This window comes from Mus caroli, unplaced genomic scaffold (assembly GCF_978045245.1).
Source record: "Mus caroli unplaced genomic scaffold, Mus_caroli_1 scaffold_13, whole genome shotgun sequence".
Classification (NCBI taxonomy): domain Eukaryota; kingdom Metazoa; phylum Chordata; class Mammalia; order Rodentia; family Muridae; genus Mus; species Mus caroli.
In genome coordinates, this window is record NW_028227268.1 from 93,818,757 (window position 1) to 93,838,455 (window position 19,699).

Sequence of the window (19,699 nt, forward strand, 5' to 3'; positions counted from 1 at the left end):
AATTCTAGCACTTCCCTATGATAGGTAACTGTGTAAGTATACTACCAGATACATGAAACAGAATAAAATACTAACATAAATACACGTGAGTTTGTATTTTCTCTCTTTTTCTTCCCAACTACTTATAGAACTATTACAAAGAAAAAACTTACTGTTTTTAGTTCGTGGCGCAATTGCTGATTGTAATTTGTAGATTCTTCTAACCGAGCTTCTAAAGCAGCAATTTTTTCTTCTTTTATTTCAAGGGACTTCTTAAGAGTGGATTCTAATTTTGATTCCAAAAGTTTGTACCTACTATCCAAGTATAAGAGTAATATAGTTTGTCACTAGATATCAAAACATTTTGGAAACAATTTATTTAATACATTCATATATTAAATAAGATCTAAAATCATTCATGTTTAAGATGTGAATTATCTTCTTCTTAGTAGTGGTCACAGAACAAAAACTAGTAAGTAAACAGAACTCTGATTTATTGTTAAGACTACCAAAAAAAAGAAAACAACTAATGCTCAAAAAGATAAGCTGAATAGCTAAACTCCAAATATTTCTCGTGATTATATAAGACTAAACCAGAAAAAAGAATATAAAACCAATTAATGCTCAAAAAGATAAGCTGAATAGCTAAACTCCAAATATTTCTCGTGATTATATAAGACTAAACCAGAAAAAAGAATATAATGGATCCATTACTATCACACACATGTCTGTGATACTAATATGTATGCATTTTAATGTAATAGCCTATATGATCAGTTAAGACTGGGCACAGTGACATACACCTTTTATTCCAACACTTGGAAAACACTGGCATTCCTCATCTACACAGAGTTCCAGGCCAGTCTGGGCTGTATAATGAGGCGCTGTCTAAAACAAAACATTCTCAGTATCCTAAGTTGTTGTTGTTTCTTAACAACAAAAAAAGACGATGCCATACGATGGACAGAGGTATCTTTTTCTGTTGTTCTCTCTTGGTTCCTTGACAGGGTCTCTACTAAACCTGGAGTTAATTGTTTTTCAGTTAGGCAGACTAGCCATCACATCCCAGAGGCTGTCTTGGTTCTCCCCAACCCAGGGTTGCAGGCACACATAGCTTTCTACATAGGTACTACGGATGTAAACTCAAGTCCTCACACTTGCACAGAAATTTCAGAGTGCATATTAAATAAGGGTTTTGGTTCATGCAATTTTTATAACTAAAGAACGTAAAGGGAGAGCTGGGTTCAGTAGTACACAGTTGTCATCTCAGCACTTGAGAAGTGGAAGCAGGAACATCAAGAACAGTGAGTTAAAAACCAGTCTGAGGGGGCTGGAGAGATGGCTCAGCAGTTAAGAGCACTGACTGCTCTTCCAGAGGTCCTGAGTTCAATTCTCAGCAACCACACAGTGGCCCACAGCCATCTGTAACAGGATAGGATGCCCTCTTCTGGTGTATCTGAAGACAGTTACAGTGTACTCATATACATAAAGTAAATAATAAAAAACAAAAACAAACCTACAGTCTGAGCTACAAGGGACTCTACATCAGTATCCCCAATTGAATCTAAAGAGAAAACCAAACAGAAATAAATCTAAATTTTATATGAAAATGTTATTTCTTTCTGCCTGTTACTGTAATTAAAAGTTTAAGACTTATTTTTATTTATGTGCACAAGTGTGTATATGCTACATGTGCACTGCCTGAAGAAGCCAAAGGGTAATTAGATCCCTGGAACTGGAGTCACAGACAGTTATGAGCTGCTACATGGATGCTAGGAATTCAACCCGAGTCCTCTGGAAGAGCACCCTGTGCTCTTATCCACTAAGCCATCTCTTCAGCCCCTATAATAGGTTTTTAATACATTCACGAAGTTTGATTTTAGCTGTGTTTAATTTTTGATGTCTGAATTGCTTTAGACAGTTCTGGTAGTATTATACTGTAAGAAGAGAAAAATAAAAATCTCAAGTGAGCATATAAAATTCTTGAAAATATAAAACCAAAGAAACAATTATATTGAAAAAGAAGTCAGGATAAAGAGACAAAAAGAATTACATCTGAAACCCTGGTGCAATAGTAACTTTAGCAAAACAGTAAAGTGCCATATATATTCATAGTTAGAATGCTCTAGATATAATCATACAACTAAAAGAAAGACATTTCTGACTTTTACCTTACTATTTAAAGAATGTAATAACCATCTTTTGTTTTACTCTTCTTATTTCTTATTATTCTCTAGCAATTCAAACTAAATAGTAAAATTACATAGACAACTTGGTTTATTTACAATCACTGTATGTTCAGATGACTCAGAGCTTATTCATTGAGAAAGTGCATTAATAAATAAAGAATTTCCACATGAGAAGACAAATGTTGTAAATTCGTGGACTTAAGGATGTACATGAAAAATAATGTCATTTTCAAAAATATTCATGATAATAACAATAATTACAACAACAAATGAGTAGTCTAGCTAAACCCTTAATTCACGGCTATTCCAGGTCAATTAAGCCTGAAACATAAGTCTGTAGAGTTCCCCAGGACATTTTCTACTGGGATTCACTGCATTGGCTATATGTACTGTCCCTTTACGGCTATCTCTAGATTTCATTTTTTTTTGTTTTTTTTGTTTTTTTTGTTTTGGTTTTTCAAGACAGGGTTTCTCTGTATAGCCCTGGCTGTCCTGGAACTCACTCTGTAGACCAGGCTGGCCTCGAACTTAGAAATCCACCTGCCTCTGCCTCCTGAGTGCTGGGATTAAAGACGTGCGCTACCATGCCCAGCTAGATTTCATATTTTAATCCCCAATGTTTAACACCAGTTTTCTTGAAAGTAATTCAGCTCTTGTATATTGATATCTACTGTATATTACCAGTCAACTTCTCTTTAATTACGTTTTATTTATTTGTTATGTGTTTCTGTGTCTGCATGCCAAGGATCAGAGGACAAATTCTGAGAATAGAACTCTCCTTCCAAAATGTGGGTTTCATGAATCAAATCAGAACCTCTGTGTTTAAAGTAGTGCTCACTGGCTGAGTTATATCTATAGGCTCCTCACAGCTTTTAACGTTGAACCAGCTAAACAGCATCCATGGAAAACTGAGAAAATAGACACTTCTTTCTTAAGGGATTTACTCATTTGCTGAATCTTTGGAAAAAAATTTACTTCTTTTTTTTCTTTTGTTTATTTATTTTACACTCCAGATTTTATTCATAGAAAATTGGAATTAGAAATGTAGAGGGCCTAGGACTAGGTGCTGCACTGTATATAGACCACTAAAGTTATAATAGCATTACAGCAAATGTGTATGCACAGTGATAATACACAATAATGTTATGTATTTATATACTTGATCCCACCAGTAAGCTACATGTGCTTTAATGACAGTATCTTCAAAGTGGTACTGACATTAATTAGAAAGATAGAAGAGAAACAAAGGAACTAGGAACATCACCTGAAATTGATAGACAAAAATTCCAAAATGGAGAAGATGAAAGACTAAAAAAAGTGTTTGTACCTGTGAGCCTTTATTATATTTTTAACATGAAAGCTTACTAGTCAAATGAAAGAAAACATTTAGTGGCTTAAAACAGAACACTCTTTTCTATTTTGCCCAAATTTAATTAGTTATTAAATATTTTTGATCCCATTTCCTAAAAGTTTTAGTTCACAATATATGGTTTCTATCCCCCAAATCTTTCTTTATATATAGAAATGTGGGATAATGAATGTTATTGTATCTTGGTTGCATGTTTTAAATTGTTCTAAGAATCAATCAATACTGGCTACCTATATGAATTAAAGCTTGGGAAGAGGTGGTAAGTCTTAAAAAGGGTCTGTCTAAACTGGGCTCATTAATTTTAATGAAAGTGTTACTTAGGCCAATACATGCTTTGCTAACAACATAAAATGTTTCATAAACAGTAGGTAATCTGATTAAAAAACAATACATATTTGATACCTATAATAAGATAGTCAAATTGGCAATTAACACTCTGATTAAATCGAATACAAAATTTCCTTAGAAATTTAATAATAGTTGTCTGACTTATTTTTAAATTTAAATATTTTTAAGATGTATTTATTTTATGGTATGTATGTTTTTCCTGAATATAAGTTACATCCATGCCTGGTGCCCACAGAAATCAGAAAAGTGTCAGATCCATGGAACTAGAGTAACAGATGGGTTGCTGGGAAGAGAACCCCCTATTTTCTGTAGGTCAACAAGTGTTACAGGTTTTCTCAGTGTAGCCTTGGCTGTCCTGGAACTCACTATATAGACAAGGCTGGTCATGGACTCAGAAATCTGCCTGCCTGAGTGCTGTGATTAAAGCTGTATAGCACCACTACCCAGCTTTGGTTTTTGTTTTTCTATATATTCTTATAGAAAAAATTTAATTATATTTGTTTGTGTATATGTTTATGTGTGTTTGTGTGTATGTGCATACATGGTGTGCACATGTGTAGGAGCATGTGTGCCATAGCATGCATATAGAGGTCAGAAGAAAACTTGGAAAATTTAATTTTTCTTACTATGTATGTCTTGAGACTCAAGCTTAAGTTATGAGGCTTGGCCTTGGCTTTTACCTAATGAGCCATCTTACTGGCCCACAAAAGAGTAGATATCTAGTCTATGTGAAACAAGTGGCTCTGTAGATACTTCTTAAAAATCACATTAATCCTAATTAAAAGACTATGATTAACAAAAAACCAGAAATGTAAAATAAGTCTGAATCAACCATTAATAAAGTTAAATAAGAATTTTTATGCAGTTTGTCAAAATTTTACTTTCCATATCATTTTCATAAATTAATTGCATTTCAATATATTTTCCTTTCACTCCACATCTTTCAGAACTTTCTCCACATCCCACTTACCTGTCATCAGTGCTTTGCTCATCGTGTAGGAGCCGCTCTTTATTTAAACCTATCTTCTCAAGCTCATGAGTTAATTTCTCAAGATCATTGTTCATTTGTTGTGTCTTCAATTTTTCACTGACTAAATCCTTATTTTAAAAAGAACGAAAGAACGTACAACTCATTCAAGTATCAAGAAAAGAACATCAGTCAAGATTCTAATAACTACAACCCAACCAGACGTAATCTGAACCAGGTAAGAAGTGTGACTGACCCTTTCCAGCAGTGAAGCAGTACATTATAAACAAGCTAAAACATTTCTTAAAAATCTTCTCTTGGGGGTTGGTGAGATGGCTCAGTGGGTAAGAGCACCCGACTGCTCTTCCGAAGGTCCAGAGTTCAAATCCCAGCAACCACATGGTGGCTCACAACCATCCGTAACGAGATCTGGTGCCCTCTTCTGGAGTGTCTGAAGACAGCTACAGTGTATTCACATACATAGAATAAATAAATAAAATCTAAAAAAAAAAAAAAAAATCTTCTCTTGGACTAAACCACCAACCAAAGAGTACACATGAAGTGACCCATGGCTCTAGCCACAAACATAGCAGAGGCGGCTAGATACCAGTCTGTGCACCATGAGGCTATTACTCAAACAATAAAAAAGAATAGAAAGAACATCACAGTGCTGACTCTAGACCACCAACCAAAGAGTGCACATGGAGGGACCCATGGCTCCAGCTGCACATGTACAAGAGGATGGCCTTGTCCGGCATCAATGGGAAGAGAAGCCCTTGGTCCTGTGAAGGCTCGATGCCCCAGTGCAGGGCAATGCAAGGGCAGGGAGGCAGGAGTGGGTGGGTGGGTGAGCACCCTCATAGAAGCAGGGGGAGGGATGGGATGGGGGTTTCTGGAGGGGAAACTGGGAAAGGGGATAAAATTTGAAATGTAAATAAATAAAATATCCAATAAAAACATCATTTCTTGCTCAAATTATTTTTTGAAAAAAACATTTTTAATAGAAATAAACTGGTGTGTGTGTGAGTGTGTGTGTTGCTACTTCTTTATAATGCTACTGTTATAAAAGAGTTTCTACAAGAGTTTCTACAAGAAACTCTTTCCTGGTAAACAAACAACAGGGGTTTGAAAACCATAACGGAACCTCCAACACACTCATGGACTTTAACGAGCACTTATGTGTGGGGGAAAAAAGTAAACTATTATCTAATGTATGAATCTATCACATATTACAGGAACTATCACAAAGTAAATCTTACTAATGAAAGAATTCTCAATAGTTCAATGTTGGAATTTAAGTTAAACCTGATTTTCATTCTCAGGCTTCTCAAACATCACAGAGCTTTGGAGTTTGAAAGATCTGAGATTAAATGCAGAAATTCACTCCTTTTATTAACTGTGTGTTTTTGAGTAAGTTAATATTTCTGAACCTGTTTGCTAATATGAAAGATAAAAATAATATTTAAATGACTGGCTGTGAAAAATCATAAATTTACTTGACTACAACTTACATGTGTATCCTTAGCCAAGTACCTGGTAAAAAACACTTGCTCTAACCATTTATACCTTATTACTAACAATTCTAAAAATACAATTTAAAATGTCAACTGAATAGGAAACTTAGAAGTAGTTTCTAGCTCTAGTTCCAAAATTGTACTGAACTACACAAAAGTTACTGATGGGTTCAATAAAATGTAGGCTGCAAATATAAAAAATGATTTCCTTAAGTCTAGGTAGATATACTTACCTCACGTAACGTAACCAAGGTTTTAATGTCAATAGTTGCTCTTTTTACAAGCTCTTTATTTTCTTTTTCTAATTCTTTTAGACGAACACAGGACTCTTTAAATACATTAATTTCTTTGAATAAAGTTTTGTTTTCTTTTTCCAAATTCCCAATTTTCACATTATTTTCTTCTAATGTGGTATCTTTTATTTCCGCTTGTTGTCGGAGTCGTTTATTTTCCTTCTCCAATTGTTTCTTGTCCTTTTCAAGTTGAGATGTCTCTTGCTCTAATGACTTGTTTTCTTTTTCTAGTTGTTCCAGTCTTTTGCTAGATATTTTCAGTTCCTCTAGGCTTTTTTGTAATGTTTGATTTTCCATCTCTAAGTCTTGTAGCTCACTCTCTAACTGTTGGATTTTTTTATTGCTATTTTCTAGAGCTTTTTGTAATCTTTGATTTTCTGTGTCTAGCCCCTGGTAGCTAACTTCCAAGCGTTCTGTCTTCTTGAAAGAGGCTTTCATGAGCTCCAAGCCCTTCCTTAGCTGCTCCTTCTCACTCTCCAGCTCCTTGTTCTCTAGCTGGAGCTGGGCCATTCTCATGCTCGCACACTTCAGAGACTCCACGCTCCTTCGCAGTTCTAAGTTTTCTTCATCAAGTTGGGAATTCTCTTTTTCTAGAGATTCTAACTGAAAAGTAAGGTTTTTAAAGCTATCCAAAGTTTTTTTAAATTTCCTATTTTCTCTTTCTAGCTCTGAATTTTCCTGTTCTAATGTCTCAAGTTTTTCACATGTAATCTTTAAATTCGTTATCTTTTTCTGCAACAATTCATTCTCCTTTCCAAGATGATTCAACTCGTTTTCAAGTTCTTCTGCTCGCTCTCCTTTCTCTTTATAAAGCTCTAATTCCTTTTTCATTTGTCTTTTTTCAAATTCAATCTTGCTTAGTTTTCCACATGTTTCTTTGATAGATTCATGGAGAATTTTATTTTCTTTTTCAATGTCTTTCACTCTTGCCTCAGCACTAATCTGGGAACGCTGCCGTAAGGAAGACACTGTTTGATTCAGATGTTCATTTTCCTGCTCCAATATTTTAATCTAATTTGAAAAAATAAAGAAAATATAAAATTACAATGAATAAATATAGTCTCTAAACTTTCAAAAACTAACAAGAAAAGAACATGGATACTAGAATGTATGGCTTATTGCTCTAATGTGACAAATATTTACTGAAAGACCACTTTGTATATGTACTGTTAAATCACTAAAGTTCATGTTTTTAGGGATTTTACAGTCTGAAGGAATGGCTAAGAGAAAAGCATTTATAATTAAGATGATCTTCAGATTGTTTAGAATTAACCTACTTCAAATGTTCCTAAAGACATTAAGGTATAAATTTTCATTAAATAATTTTTATGTTGCCTTATACAGGGTAGATCAATGGAAAGTGTTTATGTGTATGTATCGTCATTTCTAAGAAAAAATTTAATTTAATTGGGTAACATATAAACAACAAAATTTATCCAATTTATAGCATAACCTGATATGAGTTTCAAACTTGTAAGTGTTCAAGATACTTGCTACCATCACATTGCTCCCTTGTTACTGGGGTGGCAATACTGTGCACTTTCTCCAACTTCTCTTTAAAATTGCAGGGCTATTCTACAAAAGTGAAGGAACTGAAGAACAGTTATAATGAATTATTACTAAAGTGGCAATTTAAAATTTTCTAAGCTTCTCTTCAAATTTTCTAAGTATATGGTATAGAAAATGTAAAATGATAGAGCAATTCCTCCCTATTCAGATGGAATATATATCAGAATCCCCCATGAATACTTAAGACTGCAAACAGTTCTTAATTTATATGTACTGTTTTGTTTCCACACACAGCGATGATGATAATTTAGTATTAGGGACAGTAAATTTATCATAAACCTTGGTGTATTTTTTTTTCTTTCTTTATAAACTTTTTATCTTAAGGAAACACTTAATAGTTTCTCTGATATATATGAATTGCAACTTAGGGTCATTGCAAAATAAAGGTGACTTGAATGAAAACAATGTGGTACAAGGGTAATTAGTAGTAATAGGCAGGTAGTGGAAACAGGAGGAACTTGTGTGATCTGGAAAGACAAGATTTTATGACACTACTCAGAATGACAGACAACTTAGAATTTACACATTGCTGACTTCTGCAAACAGTTGCATACATTAAATAACTTACCATTTTTGGACTGTGTTGGACTGTAGGTAACAGTGAAGCAAACCTATACATGACGGGGAGCTATGGTAGTTAGTTTGAAATCTACAAAGCTGTAGTGGATGTCCTTGTAGTGGCATATAAACATTCACTTTAGAACAACTGCTTAAGTGAGATAGATACACCAACCTGCCTCTCTGAATTTTCTCTGAGTGTTTCAATTGTTTTTTCAAGCTGAGCTTTCTCTTTCATTAGATCCTTGCTTAAATTTTGACAATTCTGAAGACTTTGCTTTTCTTGAATAATTTCATTTTCAAGAATTTCAACCTAGAGAAAATTAAATCACAAACTTAACAGACAAAATATGTCAAATTAAAAGATGACTATTTAATTAAGGATAAAATAATTTTAATATCCAAATGGTAGAAATTAAGACTCTTGTATAAAATTTCAAGTAGCATTCTATGATTGTATAAAATTTATATACATGACTCTTATCTTCTCTCTATGAGAGACAGGTACAGGGAATCTGATGCCCTCTTCTGGCCTCTGCATATACCTCACACATGGACTACACAGATACACATGCAGGCAAAACACTCAGATACATAAAATAAAATCAATAAGCTAGTTTTTGGTATGACATTGTTCTTGTGTTCTAAAAATTCCTTACCTTTTGGAGATTTATATGCTAACGTTTTGTCGTTGAAATGATACACTGATCCCAAGGCCACAAGGAGGACACATGACATAATAATGTAGTAAAACCAGCAACAAGTTTGTTTTTCTTAATTTATTTTTTTGAGGTACTGAGGATTGACCCCAAAAAACCTTTCATATACCAGGCAAGTGCTCTACCATTGAGTGATATTCCCAGCCCCAAATTAAGTTCATTATTATTGAACCTGAATGAGAGTCATAGGGTTTGGTTCATTTATTCCAGTTAATATTTAAAAACAAGCTTAAACAATATTAAGAATACATTATGAATGAAAAATACAAGTTATTGATACAAATTAACTTTACAACAAAGATTAGATTTGCGTTTACCTTTTTATTCAGCCTCTGGTTTTCCTTTTCAACTTTCAGGATTTTGGAACTGCTGCCTGCTGCGGAGTCCGCAGTGCTCCGGAGCTCTTCTACAGTTTTCGTCAGACTCTGGTTTTCCATTTCCAACTTTAATAACTTACTTGATGTTAATTCATTTACCTCATGGCCCAAGGACTTCTGTGGTGCTGTAATATTGAAAATGTCACTAATAAAACTATTAAAAATAGTGACTTCTAATGTACCCTGATAACTGATCTTTAACTTCTTAAAATTTTAAGTTATATGAGATAGATACAATTAAAAAAACCTAATGAAATGAAGTTAAATGTTGAGCTTCTAACATACACAACTTCAACTTCAGAGACTATAGAGTTCTAGTTCTATGGGAAATTACTTGGTAATCATCATGTTGATGATATTGAGTTATTTGACAAATTACAAGTATTGCCTTGCAATATTACAAGATCCCTCTAACTCAAGAAATAAAAAGCATATCTTAAAATTTTTGAAGTAACTTCAAATATTAAAAGATAGCTAGAGAAGAATCCTTATAAATTGTTTGAAGATCATATACACTGTTCATATTCTTCTGAAAAAAAGTCAATGCTCAACTTAGGAACAAAGATCAATATCTAGTCTATTTTGTCATGAGAAAGCACCTTTTAACACAACACTCTTTCTTTCCCAGCATTTTTATTAATTCTTTGGAAATTTCATATCATACACACAAGTCACATGCAGTCCTGCCCTGGCTTCCCCTCAATCTTTGTTGCCTGCTCCAGCAAAAAACAAAACAAACAAAAACCAAAAGTCAAATTTGTGTTATCTATAGATTCCCTGGGGAATGATCAAACTCTCTGTGACCTGCCCCGAAGCTCCCTTCCCATATCCCTGCAGGAAGGCATCTACCATGGAGGGGACAGCCCAGCATCCTACCACAGTTCTTACCAGTTCTCTCCAAGGTCTTCTTATCTAAGCTGTTACTATTTTGGGGGGTGGGAGGATGGGCAGGGTTGGGGTGGAGGTAGGGTTGTAATTGAACTCTTCCATGTACCTATTTCTCAACTGTGCATCTGTAGTCATATCATTGTAAAAGTATATGTCCCTACCAAATTTAAATGTTGGTCAAAATGGTATACAGTAAATAATCTTAATATTTAAATAAATAAAAACTATTTGTTCTGGACATCACATTGGTACCTTTCTATTGCAAGTTTACTATAGAATCACAGAATTTTAAAATCGAACTACATTGTCATGTATTTTGTTGTTGATATTTCAGTCTACAATACTTTTACTTCCTCAAAAATATTACTTATTCTTGGCGTGGTGGCACACATTTCAATTTCAGCACATGAGAGGTAGAGGCAATAGGATCAAGACTTCCTCGGCTAACTTGTTGAGTTTGACTCTAGCCTGTGCTTTATGAGACTAACTCAAGGAAACAAACAATATGACTTAATTTAACTGCAAACTTACAGATAAATTGTTCAGAATGATACCTAATGAAGAGTTAAAATGTACTTCTGAAAATACAACATCAACTTTTGCATTTTGGGTAAAAAATTAAGTGAATAATCCGAGTATAATGAAAATATTATAAAAATCTATTAGTATCATCATTTTGCAAATCTGGCTTTGTCTCATAAATTAAAACATAGCATGGTAACAATGTACTATGTCACTCCTCTTCACCAGCTCGCACTGTCAGGCAAACACTTTTCCAAGAACTGTAACCTTAGTCCTACAGCATTGAGTACAGCACCTCTGTCAATTCAACCTGGATTACATATCCTCACAAGAACAAAACAAGCTCATCTGTTGCATTAAAAACTTGCTGATATCATTATGTACAGTTTATTCAATTATAAAAGGATATGACCTAGGAAATAATACATATAATTTTCTATAATTGTCACTGAAGAATGACAAAATTTTGGGAATTAATAGAAATTATTCACGTTAATCTTAAATGTACATTTTCATGTAAGTTACTTTGGTTTTCATGTTAGTACTGGAATATTTTTAACTGAAAAATAAAATTTATATTTAGAGCATACAGTATGATGTTCTCTGGTAGTTTTATAGTGTCAGGTCTTCCATTTAAATCTTTCATCTATTTGCACTGGTGTAAAATCAGAGTCTAAGTCATTCTTTTACAATCAGACAGCATTTTCCCAGCACCATTTATTGGAAGGATTATCATTTTCTACACCACTTCTCTGTCATGTTCGTAAAGAACCAGTTGAGCATAAATACATAGCTTTATTTCTGGGCTTGCTATTCTGTTTTATTTCTTTATGTGTCTACTATTTTGTTTTTGTTGTTGCTAATATGTTTACATAGATGTGTATTTTTAAGCTAGTAATTTAAGTATTTATTTTTATTTTATGTTGTGTATGGACATTTTGTCTGCATCTATGTCTGTGAACCACTTGTATTCCTGGTGTCTGTGAAAGCCTGAGGAGTACATTACATCCCTCGAAATTGGAGTTACGAGATGGTTTTGAACTGCCATGTAGTAGTGGGAGTCAAACAAGGCTTCTCTAGACCAGCCAGTGTTTTCAACCACTGCACCTTCTCTTTACCCCTAACTCATGTTTAAAAATTTGTGTGCTGTTTTGCTTTTTTTAACCACTGAACTCAGGTCATTATTAGGATTGATTGGTTGCAGGTACAATTACCTACTGAGCCATCATGACAATCTGTTTATTTCTCCTTCTCTTCCTCTCTAATCAAGGACTCCCTTCTCCTATTATCCCCCTTTTTTAAAGACAGGGTTTCTCTGTGTAGCTCTGGCTGTCCTGGATCAGGCTGGCCCCGAACTCAGAGCTCCACCTCCCCCTGCTTCCTGAGGGCTATGATTAAAGGTGTGTACCACCACTAGTTGTTCTTACTAGATATTACAAATGTGATTTTTTTTCTTGAATTTTTCAATAATCGATTGTTAACGTATGAAAATACTATTTTGGCTTTATATACTTCATCTTTACTGAACTAATTTTTTGTTTTTAAACTTACAGTTTTATGGTACCTTTTCATTCAAACTACCATATCCTCTGTCCTCCACATATAGGTACGCATACACATACATACAGGCTTTTTTAGTAGCCGAAAACTAAAGTCTGAGCTGCTTTCTTTGTAACTCAATTTATAGAAGTACAATTAAAAGTTACTAAAATACTTAAGTAATAAATTTTCACAAGGTCACTACTTAAGCCAGTTCATAGGACAGTAGGATTTTAGTATTAGGTTCTCAAATATAAAAATGGAAAAACTTTAATAAATAACATACAGGAAGCACTAAACTAGAATTCTTTCAGAGCTTATATGTATGTACTCTGTTTACCTGTTACCTGATAACTATGTATTCACCATCCAGTATAGTGTGCTACATTTGGCAAGTGTTTAAAAAATATTTGCTCAAAAAAATCCAGGTAAAAATAATCTAGTACTGTGTCATTTAGAAATTGTAGAACTAATTTATTTTGAATAAATTTGAATTGGCTATAATGAACAAAATGTATTAACAGCAACAGTATACCCAAGCTTATAATGCAAACAAGTGTAATGAATATAATTTTAAGACCCAACTGAAGAAAGGGTCAGGGGAAAAAAAGAAGCACAATACAATTTTGGGGGGGGGTGGTCAGGATCTGACTATGTAGACCATGTTGGTCTCAGACTCAGAATCTGTCTCCCTCTATCTACCTAGTGAGTCCTGGGATGAAAGAAAGGTGTGTGCTACCACACCCAGGAAGAAGTTACAAATTTATCTAGTAGTTTTTCATTATCCCCAGCAACGAACTGGCTGGTGGGATAATTTATTTATTTGTATTTGTTAAGAAAACAGCCGTTGGCATGAAAACTCTCGACTCTTTTCATTTTGAGTACATACTCACCTTAGGATCTTCTTACTAGGTTTCTATCCTAGTTTGATTTCTCTGCATTCAAAGAACATATTGACTAGATAAAACTGTTTTACTTAATGGAAGACTATTTTCCTCAGGAGAAACCAATAAATTAATATTCCATCTCTTGTGATAAGTTACTTGAAATATTGCCTAACCAACCATCCAAACCTGTTAATGAATTCACAAAACTGAAGTTTTACTTTAGACCATTTGTATATTTCTAAAAAGCTAAACATTGTCTTATGTAGAATTTTTATGTTACACACTAAATGAAGCTATAATAGAATTATTTGATACAACTTTAAACAGAAAAGGGCCGGGATTCACGTTTTTAAAAAACCCTTCTTCCCCAACAAGTAAAACTGAGTTTTAAGTTATAAAAAAGTAAAACAAGACATTACTTTGTGAGATAATTTTGGAGACAACTGTTTCTCTTGTGGGATCTTAGCTAGGGAAAATAAAGAAATATAAATAACCTTAATTTATTTATTAATCTACTTAAAGGAAACAAAACTGAGACTACCTTCAGCAAGTTCACTAGTTCTGGATATCTGTTCCAGCTCCCAGCCAAGGTGTAACGACTCATCCATACTTTGTTTCTGTGCCATTTCCAGAGTCATATTTTCTTCCATTAATTCTTCAATCTTCTTTCTATCCATATCTCGTTCCTTTTCAATTATACAGAATAGGGAAAGAAAGCTAAGAAATCATGTAATTTCCATCCATTATTCGTTTATTTTTACTAATTTTAAACTGAAAGCTTTTAGCTCCTTAAAACTTTCTCACTGAAGGCAATACTTAGTTATTGTATTCACCACTGATCAATATTGATATCCTTTTAAAACCTGATATGAGCCGGGCGTGGTGGCGCACGCCTTTAATCCCAGCACTTGGGAGGCAGAGGCAGGCGGATTTCTGAGTTCGAGGCCAGTCTGGTCTACAAAGTGAGTGCCAGGACAGCCAGGGCTACACAGAGAAACCCTGTCTCGAAAAACCAAAAAAAAAAAAAAAACCTGATATGATATATAATGATCTTTAAAATGATCTTTTTAAAAACTTAGTTCTTTGAGAATTTCTACAACATGTTCTGGCTGTTTTCACTCCTCTTTTTTTTTTTTTTTTTCCGAGACAGGGTTTCTCTGTGTATCCCTGGCTGTCCTAGAACTCACTTTGTAGACCAGGCTGGCCTCGAACTCAGAAATCCGCCTGCCTCTGCCTCCTGAGTGCTGGGATTAAAGGTGTGCGCCACCACGCCTGGCTTCACTCCTCTTTTGCCTTCTCCTAAATCCCTTCCTTCTTACCCACTGGCCTAAGACTGTGTCCTTTTTTTTTTTTTTTAACCTATCAAGTTCAATTTGCACATACATTCTCGGATATAAATAATCTTTAGGGAAAAAATGAAAATGTTCCTTCATACTAACAATTTCAATCATTTAACAAAATAGTTATGGCCACTGATAAATTTTATGAGATAGCTATAATATTTTTGCATTTTAAAAGACAAGTTTGTAAAATAGATTTATTCTTTTATAAAGGCAAAAATTAGAATGTAGTATCCATCTATAAGTGAAACAGAAAATGCTACTGTATATTTATTTTATGTAATGTTGGAAATATCTTAAAATTATTGAGCTATCTAGTCTATGTTAAAGCCTTACTAAAGACTAAAGACTCTAGCCATCCTTGTCATTATAGGGAATCTAGCTGAATCATAGAATCTGAATCACAGAATTCTTTCTTAGAAACCAGGAAAACTGATGAATTCCCTAAATCTTACCATTTCCATATCATGCAATTTAGCCTTTAGTTGTAAATTCTCTTTTTCTAATTCATGTAGTTTGTCAGAACGAGCCCGGGTTCCTTCTAGTTGGTCTTCCAGCATAGTTTTTGTTTCTAATAAAACTTGATTATCTTCTTTTAATTCCTATAAACATTTTAAATAGGCTTTTAAAAATTAATTAGAAACATACTACTGTTTTTTGAAGCCTAAATGATAACAATGCATCATTACAAATAAACACATTATGCCATTCTTATCACATTTTCATGTAGGAGTAATCAGTTGATTTTTTTTTTTTTTTGGCTTCACCCACTTTCTACTCCCTACCCCAGAACTAAACATTTTATACATTTAAAATATGTAAGCCTTAGAATGAGTAATACTACTATAACTTCACAGGGAATTGATGAAATACATTTAAGTGGGTCACAGGGTTCAGAGAGACAAAATAGTTCATACAATTAACACTTACTTGGACTAAAAGAGAATTAAAATTTTACCTCTAGAGAGGAATAACTTGAAAGTGACTTGTTCTAGGTTTTTATAATACAAAACTAAGAACCAACTCACATAAAACAAGACTCTGGTCGATTTAATTTATAATTATTTTGAAGCAGAGTCTTCTTAAATAGCCAATAAGCCAGGCAGTGTACAAACTTGTGATGCTTCTTGTGTTTACCTTTCAGAATCTGGGATTTTATAAGCATACATGACCTGCTGCAATCACTCAGACTCTTTCTCTCCCTCTCTCCCCCCCTTAAGTCAGGGTCTCACTATGTAGCCTGGCTGGCCTACAATTCACTATGTAGACCAGGATGGCCTTAAACTCACGAAGATTCACCTGCTTCTGTTTCTAGAGTGCTAGGTTGAAAGACATGCATCACTGTGCCTTTTCAAGTCTTTCTTGTGTGGGGGCTAAAATCCAGAGCATTGTGCATGTACGGCAAGATATCCAACACTGAGCTTCATCCTCAGTCCTTATGATAAATGTTCAAATAAACCATTTGAGGAGATCCTTTTATATAATTCTGAAGCATGTATTCACAATTGTTATTTTGCTAAATAATGTCTACTGTTTATAAAGTCTAGAGAAAATACATTGTTCTAATGGGTTTTGGGATAGGATTTCACTATGTATTCAAGAATGGTCTCAAACAGTGATCTGAATCTCCTGAGCTGGGGTTACAGGTTTATACAATGATATCCATGACAGGTATAATATGAATATTATACATTGTTGTATGTGTGTATACACGTGTATATTTTATCTTAGAATCTTCAAGTTTCAGTAGAACAATAAATGAATAAAGTATTAGTAAAATGAATAAATGAATAAATGTTCTATTTTCTCACATTGAAATTACACTTATTTATTTGCTTATTTATTAGTGTATGTGTATGGGCACATTCTACAGCACCCAAATGGAGCTCAGAGAACAATTTGCAGTGGTTGGTTCTAGCTTTCCATCATGTGGATCCTTGGACTTAAAACTCTAGTTATGAGCCTTGACAGCAGATGTCTTTAACCCACTGAGCCATATGACTTACCCTTTCCTGTTTTTATTTCTTGATTCCACATACTCTCTTTTTCATTCTTATAGAGAAACTTAGCAAAACCTCATGTTTGCTGAAAATAAGGAAGTTAACAGAAACGAGGAATAGATGCAAGGGCTGTCAAACTCAGACAAAAGAGTGTTTTTTCCTTATTCACTTGTATATACAAAGCCTTAATTGATCACAATATCCTAATACCAAGAAAACAATAATCAGAAAATATATTTTCCAGCCAGGAAGTGGTGGCGCACGCCTTTAATCCCAGCATTTGGGAGGCAGAGGCATACAGACTTCTGAGTTCGAGGCCAGCCTGGTCTACAGAGTGAGTTCCAGGACAGCCAGGGCTACACAGAGAAACCCTGTCTTGAAACAAACAAACAAACAAACAAACAAACAAACAAAAACTTTTCATTATTTCTGGGAACAAACTTGAAATTAACAGAGATAAGTATTTTATTTTGAGTGTTAGAGGTGATCTTCAAAAGTCTTCCATGGCTACAATGCTAAATTGTAGGGGTGGGGTGGGTGGAGGGGTAAAAGACTCATTAAACTTCATAATGTGTGAAGACATTTAAAATAAACATCTCAAAAAACTTTATGTTACCTCTAAATTGAATTTCCCTTGTTTATAAAATGCATTTTTAAAATCTTAACACTTTTAAAGTATGAATAATTATGTAACATACCTCAACTCTTGCCTTATAAAATTCAATATCATGTAGTCTCTCTTTATATCTACTGAGTTCACTTTCAAGCTTATCAACTCTGACTGCTTTCTCTCGGAGGGCATCCAATTCATCTCGGTACATTCTAGCAGATCGAGCATCCGAAAGCAAATTCATGTTCTAAATATAAACATAAATATAAATAATGCCTTGAATATAAACTTTCCCTTTAAAGCCATTCTTTGTCCAAACAACTTCATTAATTTAATAAAATGTAATAAATTATATTAAAAGAAAAATTTAAAAGAAAATTGTATTGTATATAAAGAATAATTGTTTCCTGAAAAATGAAGACAAGCTAAGCCTTTTTCTTGAATCAAGTACAAATGGGTTTTAAAAATGTTTATATACAAATTTTTACAAAATGTTCTTTATTAGCAATACATTATTAAAGTTTTAGCTTTAAAATACAAGATAATAAGTATATAGAAGAGCTAAGTGATATAAAATAAATCACTATTTTTAGAGAAATGATTTTATCCAAATATGTGACTTACTACACACACATACTCTCTCTCTCTCTGTCTCTCTCTCTCTCTCACACACACACACACACACCTTTGTTATCAAGAAGTATTACTTTCTGGCTCATTCATCTAGGGTGATCTCAGTTTATGATCTTACATATAGCTCTTGACATCAAAATGCCAGACTAAGTGAGTTAGGGGAAAGACATAACTGTCCAGCCTTACTCCAATCCTTGGCATTTATGACCCAGATATCCAAGTGAAGAACAACAAAACAGCAATTAAAAGAAGTCTAATCACTTCTTTAAAAAAAAAAAAAAAACCCAAACTGCTCTTACTAGCTTTTAAGGTTTAACATGTTAATTATACAAAATAATCGATTTTACTATGATATTTTAGTTTTTTTTTATTTGTTTGTATTTTTGTGATAAGATTTCTCTGTGTATCCCCTGTCCATCCTGGAACTCACAGTAGACCAGGTTGGCCTAAAAATCACAGAGATTCATCTACCTCTGCCTCCCAAGTGCTGGGATAAAAGGCTTGCACCCCTCCCGCCCACTATGTTGTGACATTTTAAATACATGTTTATAATTTGACCATATTCCAGTCTTTTTTACTCTTATAACCACTACTCTATTCTCTTCTCCATTGATCAAAAAAATTCTTATTCCCACTTGATTCAGGATGATGTAAAAAAAGGAGACTAATACATGAAAACATTTTTTTATATATATAACCTAATATAATCACAATGGGAGAGCCAAAACCAATAAACAGATCAATTCATAGTTTACAGAAGTGCTTAAGTAATTCAATGATAGGAGAGAAATATATAAAAAAAGAGGAACTGCCCCAGTACAAAAAGACTACTTTGAATCTTGGAAAATTTTGAATAGTAAGGACCAAAGTCTAAAGACCTTGATTTCTTGCTTTGGCTTTGCATTTTGATAAAAGTATTAAAAAGTTACCTGATTTTCTGCAAATATATGAGGTAACTGAGCTTAAAGTATCGACGTCACAGTTATAAATTACAAGGAGGAAACTCAATTTCCAACTACTTCATGCTCCAGTATGAACAATCTAGGTACAAACCTCTTGTTGCAGCCTCTTCAATTCCACTTCTATTTGCTCAAGTTCTTGTTTACAGTCCAGTAACTGCTCAGTCTTTTCTTCCCTTAAATGCCAAAAGATATTTATTAAAGAATAAATGTACTAGTTACTGAATCCATGATCATTACAACATTAGTACACACAGGTGACCGTTTCTTTTTTTTTTTTTTTTTGGTTTTTCGAGACAGGGTTTCTCTGTATAGCCCGGGCTGTCCTGGAACTCACTTTGTAGACCAGGCTGGCCTCGAACTCAGAAATCCGCCTGCCTCTGCCTCCCGAGTGCTGGGATTAAAGGCGTGCCCAACCACGCCCGGCTCAGGTGACCGT

The 19,699-nt window shown here is 34.0% G+C and overlaps 1 protein-coding gene across 7 annotated transcripts in view; it reads right to left on the reverse strand.

Moving 5' to 3' along the window:
- Ccdc88a (coiled-coil and HOOK domain protein 88A) overlaps window positions 1–19,699 on the reverse strand; it is a 163,483-nt gene that overhangs the window by 37,786 nt on the left and 105,998 nt on the right. For all 7 annotated transcript variants that reach the window (XM_021176113.3, XM_085829058.1, XM_021176112.3 and 4 more), the window contains exons 9-17: window positions 19,355–19,436; window positions 17,757–17,915; window positions 15,514–15,660; window positions 14,260–14,404; window positions 9,823–10,007; window positions 8,962–9,099; window positions 6,600–7,670; window positions 4,856–4,983; window positions 153–294 (exon numbers count right to left, since the gene is read on the reverse strand). In XM_021176113.3, the coding sequence (XP_021031772.1) occupies window positions 153–294; window positions 4,856–4,983; window positions 6,600–7,670; window positions 8,962–9,099; window positions 9,823–10,007; window positions 14,260–14,404; window positions 15,514–15,660; window positions 17,757–17,915; window positions 19,355–19,436 (2,197 nt within the window). The remainder of the gene's footprint in view (window positions 1–152; window positions 295–4,855; window positions 4,984–6,599; window positions 7,671–8,961; window positions 9,100–9,822; window positions 10,008–14,259; window positions 14,405–15,513; window positions 15,661–17,756; window positions 17,916–19,354; window positions 19,437–19,699) is intronic.